The 10,829-nt window shown below is 40.5% G+C and overlaps 1 protein-coding gene across 8 annotated transcripts in view; it reads right to left on the bottom strand.

Moving 5' to 3' along the window:
• Positions 1-3,961: 3,961 nt before the first annotated feature.
• FAT3 (FAT atypical cadherin 3) overlaps positions 3,962-10,829 on the bottom strand; it is a 541,042-nt gene continuing 534,174 nt past the window's right edge. For 6 of the 8 annotated variants that reach the window (XM_087937026.1, XM_087937027.1, XM_087937028.1 and 3 more), the window contains one exon: positions 3,962-9,853. In XM_087937026.1, coding sequence (XP_087793152.1) covers positions 9,231-9,853 — 623 coding nt within the window. In that variant the 3' untranslated portion in view covers positions 3,962-9,230. The remainder of the gene's footprint in view (positions 9,854-10,829) is intronic. The other 2 variants (XR_015744255.1, XM_087937030.1) reach the window with 2 other exon arrangements.

The raw sequence follows: 10,829 nt of genomic DNA, 5'->3' as shown, positions 1-10,829 counted from the left end.
GAAAGAAAAGAAGAATTAACTTTTGTGTGGAAAAGAGAAGGCCGCCATTTTGTTTTCCTTCCAAACCGCAGCCAAGCGGTTTGGCCTCACTAGGGTGGTAGATTAGACTTAAAAAAACATGTCCGCTAATTTTGAATACTTTGAATATTTCGCAAATACTTTAAAGCAGAAAGTAGGAATCGGTGACTTGGGGCAGGGAGAGGCAATGACAGCAGGGTTGCCCCCATGAAATGCAAGCTGAGACTCTTGTATGTGAGTTGTGATGTTGCTCACGCTTACAAAAGGGACAGCAGGCTGATGTTGTGATGGCACGGTGTATTGTTTTTGTCATGTTCAGCGGTGGGGATCAACAATATCAGCCTGGGAAATATTCTTTTATATATTTCGATATATAAATATGCTTCTGTATACATTTCATAGTTAAAAGAAGATTCGGCTCTTTTGCAAAATAGTTAAGGAGAAAATATCTGTGCCTCTGACGAAGAGTTTAGTCCATATGCATTTTGTTTGGATTATGATACAATGTGGATTTTCAAATTAGCAATGTTTACCATTTTTGTTCTTTTGTTGGCAGGATGCTTTCATTCAAATACATTTTCATGGACGTAGGTCTATTTGGCCCCATGCACCATTGTTTGCAAAAGATATCTTTTTTATTTGCTTTGGCCTGTTGAGCCTGAATAACAAAAAACCACATACATCCTAAATAATAAAACAACATCCTGAAAAACAACTACGCACACCAATAGTGCTATTTTATTGATGAAAATTCTTCTGATTGATGGTAGTGTACTGACTGCATACACAGCCAGAAATAACAAAATGCCACTATTTTGCAACAGAAAGACTATTTAAATTGGGTATTAGCAACCTGTTTATGTAATACTAGCTCTATACCCCTGCTTCGCTATGAAACTGTGATCAGGCTTAAGTTTTGGGGAGGAAAATAAGGAAAAAAATTTTTTGCCTCGGCCTACCAGCACCCATCAGTATTCCTCTGGATAGCATCCTATCAGTGTGTGAGAGAGTTGAGGGCTGTTTTGAAACTGAAACAGTATTTGCTGTGTGAGCAAGGAGCCTGGGCGTGGCTTAGGTCAACTGTTCTGTACTAAAGCTGATTGCTGCTGTGAAACTAAAATTGAAACTCCTCTCCTCTGCTTGTGTTTTGCATTTGGAAGAGATTTCTTTTCACGTGGTAAGGGGGAGTAGAACTTAGTATCAGAACGTGTTGATAATAATATAGGAAATACTAATGCTCTGATGGTCATTTCGAAAAATCCTTTCTTAGTGAGCACCTAGAAACCAAGAGGAACATATGTGCCAACTTTCAAATTTGTAGGCTTTACAGTTCTGGAGATTTTGTGATGATGTGTGAGTGGTATTTCGCATATGATGTGTGAGTGGTATTTTGCGCGCACGCATATGAATATGTAGGTAGGTAGGTAGGTAGATATAGTACAATCTTTTTTTGTGCCAATGAATTTAAAACGGGGTGTCAAACTCAAGGCCCAGGGGCCGGATCCAGCCCGCAGGGTGCTTAGATCTGGCACACAGGACTGCTCTGGAAACAGCAAATGGACGGCCCGTGGTGCCTCTGCCCACAAAAATTAAGTTTAGGAGGGCTGTTTGAGAACTTTCTGACCTCCATTTTTGCTGGCAGAGGGTTGCAGGAGGTCGTCCCAGCTGAAAACTAAACTCGTGAGACCATTTTCGCTGGCAAAGCGCTTGGGCCACCATAGGCACCCACGACACAAGTGATGTCAAACTGGCCACGCCCACTGTGCCTCCCCCCCCACAAGGTCAAACACAACCCTGACGTGGCCCTCAATGAAATAGAGTTTGACACCGCTGGTTTAAATGGACATATTTGCTATAAAAGGAGACAGAACTTAGAAGTGAGGAGTATAGAATCTGTAGTTCTCAAGATACAATCAAATTCTAAATATTTTTTAAAAACTAAAAATGGGGCTGACAATGAGAACAGGTAGTGCTCAATTTACAACAATTGGGACCAGAATGTCTGTTGCTCAGCAAGGATGGCTATTAGGTAAGTTGTGCCTAATTCTATGATGGTCTTTTTTGCTAAGGTTGTTAAGCAAATCCGGCAGACGTTAAGTGAAGCAGGTTTGTTAAGCCAATCCAGCTTCTACCATTGACTTTGCTTCTTGGAAGCCAGCTGCGAAGATCTCCAATGGTGATCACGTGATCCCAGGACACGCTAACCATCATATCTGCTGGTTGCCAAGTGCTCAATTTTTGATCACATGACAGTGGAGATGTTGAAATAGTCGTAAATGCGAGGATTGATTGGAAGTCACTTTCTTCAATGCCGTGATAGCTTTAAACAGTCACTAAATGAATGCTTAGGACTAGCTGTAGGGTTTATATTACTGCTTTCTATTTTTCTTTATGCAGAATTCTGAAATAAATATTTCCTCATCAATCTTGGTTCCTGAAAATTGTTCCCTTGTATTTCTGCGTATAAGTGTTATTGAAATTGTTTCCTGCTAGCTTCTACCAAGATGTGAATTTCTGAGTTCTGCTAACAGCCTTGGGATTCAAAAGTAATTTCCCATCCAAGTACGGAACAGGATTGAACTTAATGAGTTTTCAACAAGCCTTGAAGCCTTTTCCACCAACATCCTTGTCCAAAAATTTTAGGATTACCATATTAATTTGAGCTTACATTGCCCACATGGATTAAATGGTATCTTTAAATGAGATATCATCATCACCATCTTCTTTTAATGACCTCATAATCCCTTGTGGGGTGGAGTCTGGGCAACTGAATGGAGCTAGCGGAGTATTTTAATGGTCGGATGCCCTTCCTGTCGCCAGTGCGGAGTTTTGTTCAGCAGATAAATTCTCAGTGTTCCCAGAGAGAGAAATATCTGCCTCTACCTAGGATTGAACTCATAACCTCCTGATTGTGAGGCAAGAGCTCCACCTCTAGGCCATCACACCACTCCGTTAAATAAGGTGTGATGATCTCAAAATACCTTAAGATCGTCAAATCTCCAGAGCTCTATTTTTGTTCTTCCCATTCATCAACAGTAACATGAGTGAAAAACTAAGAGCGCTGAAGAGACCCCCAGAAACGTGGAAACTAAAATGACAAGTAACAAACGTCAACTTTTCCACTCTTTTACAGGTAGTCCTTGATTTACAACCATTTGTCTGGTGACTGTTCAACGTTACAGCTGTCGAGTCATAAAATATGTCTATGGTCTTTTTAGAGTTACCAACAGAAAAGGAGGGAGCAGTGAGCAACTTGCATTCCATAAATAGTTTTCAAAGATAGTAACTAGGTGACCGAAGTTTCTGCCGCGCAAAATTCTAACTGGGGAACATGATTGATGACTCTTGGCTATGGATGTGTCCCATTGGAGAATATGAATTACGATACACCCAGGGGGTGGGGGAAAACCAGGGTCAAGGGTGACAATGAATGATGTGTCTCAGAGTCGGCTACACCCAGGCAGCGCCGGCATGTTTACTCCTAATAAATCTTCTTTAGGTTTTGAAAATCCAGCTAGAGACTCATGATTTAAATGGGGGTAACTACGGGAGCCCGGACAGCAGCACTGAAAAACAGGACTTATGACTGCGTTTCACACTTACGACCGTTGCAGCATCCCCATGGTCAAAATTAGGATGCTTGGCAACTGGCATGTATTTATGAGGGTTCACAAGTGTCCTGGGGTCATATGATCCTCATTTTTTGACAAAGTCAAAAAATGACTTTGTTGACAAAGTCAACGGGGAAGCCAGATTCCCTGAACAACACTGTTACTAACTTAACTGCAGTGATTTGCTTAACAACTTTGCAAGAAAGGTCGTAAAATGGGGGCCAAACTCACTTAACTGTTTTGCTTAGTGATGGAAAGGTTGGACTCAGTTGTAGTTGAGACCTCTACTATAAAAGTAGAAACGTATCTCCAAGAAAGAAAGGAAGGATGGATCAGCAAAAACCATGTGTTTTTAATTGAAAACTGGTTTTTAACGACCAACTTAGCAAATTTGGGCAGTTACAAACCTGTACACAATTTTTTTTCTTTTTCTTTTTTTAATAGCAAAATAACAAGACAATACTGCCAACAGGAAAATGAACAACTGATAGGCAATGGGGACAAGATCCATTTCATTTCCAGAGATCATCTTCCCTTTTGCATAAGTTTGTTACAGGGTGAAATAATGAGAGAAACCTTTTTTTAATGCCAACAGAAATGTCATTAGAAAACGTGATTGCATCTGCACACACACACAAAAAACCATTAAAAAACAACAACCAGGAAGCAGTTTCATAGAAACAGAAGTTAACAGATAACAGCTGATCCAAATGAAAATTGAAGTCTTCTTCAGCAACTAAAAAAAGTGTTTTTTGTTTTATAAGAAGTGTTTCATATCATTAACCTGATACGGATGACTTTACACAAATGAAAAGTAACAAAAATGAAAAGCGACCTGATTGGCATTGAATATCTACAAAAGCCCAGTAATTTCAAAATTATTATATACATTATTTTATAAACTTTTAAACACCAAAAACGTACATCTTTTACAAACCAGCCTGCTTGCAACAGGTAAAATTTACACACAATTATCTTTTCTTATACAGTGCTTCAAGGAGAACTTAAGATTTTTTTCCCCCAAAAAATAAACTTCCTGAAAAAGCAGTTATCCTGGGTTTGAAAAATTGTTCTGGCAAGAATTCAATGATATGCTTATGTTAAGTGAGGCCTTGAATTCCCACGATCCAGTTCAATTATTCTCTTAACACTGCCAATGGTGAAGTTTGGATATGGCCTGTAATACATTTGTAAATTATTGCTCTTTAAAAAAAAGATGAAACAAAGGTACTTACATCCCACTACCTCTCCTTTTTTTCTCTAAATTAAAAAAAATCCATTGCTCTTCTGTTTGGTGCATAGCCTTGAAATAATGATCTTTCCTGGACAAATTAACTATGGATTTTACTACTGGAGAGATGTAATGAGCAAAGAAAGGAAATGCCAAAATCCAATTTTTGCATAATCGCAAACAAATTTTTTTCCACTCCCAATTATATGGAATGAATTTAGAAGATGCAGTTCAGCTAGAATGCCCCATCAAAATTTTGGGAAGATTTCTGTTCTCTGTGGCAATATTGAAATTATTTATCTTTAGCTTGTGAAAGACTCTCTAATAAAAGCAGTAAATTAATATTAAATCGCTTTGCTATCAACATTATAATGTGGAAGTCACAGTTTTCCTCATTTTGTATGCAACTGTGATGACAGGTCTTACCTGCGTACCAAGTATTTACACAACTAATAAATACTGCCTCTGGGCAGTACTACTTCAAGTGCGATATGGCTCACATGATATAGGCATTCTTATACCATCTCGTAAATAGGAAACAAAGAGAAAACGCTGAATTTAGATTTTTTGGCTCGAGATGCAGCTTTATCATGTGGGATTAATATTATTTTTAGGAAAACACTTATTCCTGTGAGCTTCAGGCTGCCATCTTGTGTAGTAGGAGGAATAAGACTCTTGCATAGAACAAAACCTGAGTCATATCAAAAGCAGTGGAGCTGTCCATGGCTGCTAGAGGACCAGGAGAGCATAAGGATATCAAAAAAATTCAAAATGGTGGAAGCCGTTTGAGACTTGAAGCTGCCATCTTTAATTTCCTGATCCTCCTCCCCCGCATCTGCTTAACTCACCAACGGCTACGCATTATTCGTAGTTAGATAGTTCTGAAATGTCCCATTTCTGCTTGTTGGTGGGGAGGAGATATTTTTCTTAAATCTCTTCCAAATTAAACCAAATATGTATTCCCCGAAAAAAAAATCCTACTGAAAAAAATACATTGGCCGTACATCTCTTTTCAAACTGTCCCACTTTATGATATGCTGCACTGGTTTATGTATAGGAGCAATCAGAAATACGAATTTTCCCATTTTTGAATCACTGAATTGGTTGTTAATTATCTATGCGTAGAGCGGCTGAGCAAAGACTGTCTGACGCCCCAGTTGGCTTCAATGCCATTTAATCATCTACGGCTTACTTACTACTAATCTTTTACCCCATGTCATCAACGCCAATTGACAGACGAGTTGCTGTTGAGATAAAGCCAGGAAAAATCAGAGTGATTTACTATAAAAGAAAGTAAGAGAGAAAAAAAAAAAAACCACGCCGGCAGAGAAAGTGTGTATGCCTATTAATTGTGCTGAACTGCAGGTGCTTACAAACATCTGGAGTCTGGCCAATGCATTTAGCTCGCTTGTCTAGGATGCTTTTACCTATGCGAAGCTAAAACTGAATAGCAAGATTACAAGAGAATCTGAAAGTAAACACAGTGGAATGTATAAATGGGCAATGCATTCTGGGATGAGCAATGCAGATTATGCTGTGGAATAAGTGGGAAAACCACGGGGGGGCAGTGAGCAGCCAGCTGCTGGGAGAGAGGTGGGGAAAGGAAGGAGGAGGAAGTGCATAGGAATTGGTAAGACAAGAAGAGCTTAACGTTTAGAGGGTTCTAGAATAAACATGCAAGTTATCCAAGAGAAGAGTGGAAAATGCCCCTTACTTTGAACTATCAAAGGTTTTCAGTTTATTCTTTTTTATGGAAGACTACTAGAAAGTAGGAGGAAAAAGGTATCTCACTTAATTTCAGGTATAATAATAAATGTCCAAAAAAGAAAAAAAAAGCATTATTTGAAAATTCCTTTTAAAACTCAGGAAGAATTACTTCATAATAACTTTGCGTATGTGCGTGTGTCTGTGTGAGGACAAATAAGTGCAACCAAATAACAGTCCAGAATTCAAATGTGTAGCAACTTTGGTATCCATTCAAAACAGCCCCAAGGTATATAATAGCTATGAACATAATCAATTGGAGATGTTGATTATGTCAACTCTTCTGTGGGTCTATGTATGTGTGTGTGCACAGATGCACACACATACACACATTCATGGTCATGAGAAGGTAGGTCAACCCACACATCAGCTAGTTCCTCTGTTGACTAAGCTTATTCAATTCCATACATTAGCATCCTTACCATACACAAAGTTCAAATACCATGTTTCCCTCATCCCCAAATATTTCGAAAGGGGTTCATAAAAAGCTGAGAAGGGTGAACAAAAACCATCATTTCATAGATGCATTATAAAAGAAGACTACCATATTTGGAAGCGAAGCCCAAGAGAGGGAAAAAAAAATCACTGGACAGGAAGCACTAATAGTTTGTACTATTTAGAGTATTCATACCGGCAGTGTATTTGTCTTGGCTTGAAAAATAATTTTTTACACACGTTTTATCAACCAGACCATTTCTTATACATAACCCTTAGTTACAATATTCTTATAGCCTGAAACGGGAGTTGTAATCAACAGATTCAATCAACTTCCAACATAAAATTTAGATAACCTTTGTAAAATAAAGCTGCTCCCTTGCTTATTGCATGGCACTTAATTGAACCACTTGGCTTGATATGATCTATTAACCGGTGTCCTCCGAGGCTGAAATAAGTGCCGATTAGTGTGAGGACACCAGAAATATTTAATTTAGCAAGCCAAGTAAAAACAAAATTTGTCACTTGGTGTAAAGAATTTTTAGAAAACCTCTCTCCATTGGGATGGAAGCACTCATTCAAACAAAAAACAAGATACAACTGAGAAATGGGCATTTGCAAAGGGGACGTGTGGTTTACGAAAGTCAAGAAGGCAACCTATTGTGTGGTGATCAAAGCTACATCTTCATGTGTCATATGTATGCAACACACACATGAAAAATGAATGAGCCTTAAGTTACATGGTTGCAGCCCCCATCTTGACTTTTTCTGACACCCCCCCCGCAGATGAATCCCACAAAAGACCTGCGGGGACATCCGAAAACCATAGTTCCCTTCCATCAGTAATCATTTATTTTTTTCCTTTCAGTTGCTAGTAGGCTGGATTCTCCCGTTACCTTCTTCCATGCAAGATGGAAGCTTGAATTCCAGTGAGACAAGGAATGTGGCAACAGTGTTCAAAACATGTGGAAAAGATCATCTGGCTGGGATTTCTTTTTTCTTTTTCCTCATCACCCCTAAAATACATGGTGGTAATGGAGTCAACAGCTACAATGGCACTCTTTTGAGGTAAAAGGATAAAGGACTCCCTGTGGATATTACTTGGCTAGTCATTACAGACTGTAGGGTAAATGGTATCTAAAGATGAATGGAAAAAAATGCTGTTGATGTATCCTAAGAATTGAGGCTCAGGAGAAGACAGGGAATCCAACAAACAAACAAACAAACAAACAAACAAACAAATAACCCATCCACCAGGGGCATTCCATTTTTCTACTCCTGACTGCAGCGTCAGCCCTGAATCAAGGTCAGGGTATATATTATTTAAAGATGAATGAAATCTCTAGGTATTAAATTCCACGTTGACACACTGTTGTTTATATGAGCCAGGACTGATGGCTCAGTGGCATAAATTTTTGGACTAAGGGGGCCGTCTTAATAGCCACCACTTGACTCATCAAGACGGCCAAATAATTCCGAATTCCCTGTTTCTTTTAGAGTTAGAGCAGTAGGCATGAGTTAGAACCACTCCTGATTGGACGTCCTCTTGGTGTCTTGGATTATAACTCCCATTATTCATAGACCGAATGACCAAGAAGCATGCTGATTAGCAATTATGGGAAGTGCAGCTTAACCCTCTGGGAAAGTATCAAGCTGAGGAAGATTGGCTTGTGTTGTGTTTATGAGTGACTGCATTCAACGCAATCAGCCAACATATGGGGCAATGTAGAAATACTTCATTTAATGGACCAGCCGTTGTGAAGGAACTGATTTAGAAAGGTTTTAGGGAGGGAAATGACCAGCTATCCTTTCCTTTATTGATTAACTGGTCTAGGGTTTAAAATGGTTTAGAATGCAATGCGGCGAAGTGGAAGGGTCAGTCTGCCATCAAACCATTTTCCGCCAGGAAATCTTTCTTTTGGCAATAAGCAGGAAATGCTAACTCCAAAGTCTAATCAAAGTCTAACCTTGGGTATGGATTTTCCGAGACAACCTGCAGTTTTCACCCTGTAATGTACATGTGTAACATCAATCTCCTTGGCAGGCTGAAAATGGTTGGATTTCAACCCTGCACCAGATGTAGAACACTTATGAAGCAAAAGAGAAGAGCTACAGAGTTATGCTATGAACAGGACCAAATGACAGCAATGAAGTCCAGGAAGAGAGCTCCTTCACACTTGAGTCTGCTGATGGATCTCCACAAAAGGAATGTGAATCTGATGGTGATCCAGACAGAAGTCCTCAATGCTTTCATAGTCACTCATGGCAATCTCAGAGTCATCGAAACCACAGCCCATCGAAACATCAGACGAGGATGCGTCTAGAGAATTGTGTAAAGACAAGGGTTTCTTGGCCACGCTGTTGCCTGTATTTGGTCCTGGGCCAACGCCAAAAGTACTAAATTCGTTCCCAGTCTGAGACCCACTGTTGTCCATCTCGTTGGGGAACTGGTGAGGAGGGAGGTATTGGCTCGGGTGAAACTGTGGCCGCCTCTGGCAATCTGGGCTCAGCGTGCCAGCCATGGAAATTGGCTGGGAAGGCGGGAGGGCTTCGTAGTGGTCTGGGTAATCCTCTGGGAGGGGAGGGGGCAACTGGTCTTGGTTTAAAAACTCCTCCTCATGCGGTGGAGGATAGTCACTATCAATATCATAACCACCAAGGTAGTAATCCGTCTCGAGCTCCCTGGTGCTCCCATGATGAGCTGAGCTGCCATCGGTGGCCTCGTAGTGGGGCACCTCCTCAATGTCAGATAAACGCGCACTCGGCATCCAGTCAGAAGTGTCCCAGTGATAAGCTGTAGAGGGAAACAAAGACTACGTTGGAACAAAAAACCCACAACACAATCTTTAAGGGAAATGCAACAAGTCCCACATGCATAGAAGACCTTTTGCCAGGGGTGTCAAACTTGATTTCACTGAGGGGCGCATCAGGGTCGTGTTTGACCTTGGGGGGGGGAGTAGGGGGGCCATGGCCAGCTTGTGTCAGGGCCTGTGGTGGCCAGAGCGCTCTGCCAGCGAAAACATGCTCCCGAGCTCTGTTTTTGGTTGTGATGGCCTCCTGAAATCCTCTGCCAGCGAAAACGGAGCTTGGGAGGGCCGCAAGGTCTATTTTCGCTGGCAGAGGCACCGTGGACCAATCCTTCACTGTTTCCAGGATGGTCCTACGGGCCAGATCTAAGTACCTCGCGGCTAGATCTGGCTAGCGGGCCTTGAGTTTGACACCCCTGCCTTATGCAATGAAGTTGCTTAAGCAAATAATCAGCATGCATTTTAATTTTTTTTCTTTTGTGGTTTCTGTGAGACAGCAGCCAAGCATGCTTTGGCCCAAGTGAAGAGAAGCAACCTCACGTCGCAGCAGTAACCGACACCACGCCGCCATCTCTAAAGTAAAGAAAAAGTTTAAAAAACAAAATCAAAGCAAAGGAAGTAAGAAATCAAACTTGCCGAAAGTCTAAAACTGTTCACGGAAATGCAGGCAATTGGTGATTTAGGTAGAAAAGTGTATAAAAAAACCCCAGACATTAGAAAACTCAACATGCTCTTGGAGTCGTGTTCATTTCCAAGTTGTTGGGAAAAGGGGGGGAAAAATTATACAGGCAAACGAAGTAACAGGCAGAAATGTAAAATAATAATTTCAAAAAAGGACTAGCAAAACCCTGAAATAAAAAGGAAAGGTTTTCTGCAGGACCAAATATATACCTCATAACATGCTATAACATGCACAATCCAGATTAAAAAAAATAAAGCCCAAGTCACTGAGGCCACATAAAG

Source organism: Pseudonaja textilis, chromosome 7 (genome assembly GCF_049901715.1).
Source record: "Pseudonaja textilis isolate UNSWEBS1 chromosome 7, rPseTex1.2, whole genome shotgun sequence".
NCBI classification, from domain to species: Eukaryota; Metazoa; Chordata; class Lepidosauria; order Squamata; family Elapidae; genus Pseudonaja; species Pseudonaja textilis.
This window is presented reverse-complemented; position numbering and strand designations above follow the sequence as displayed.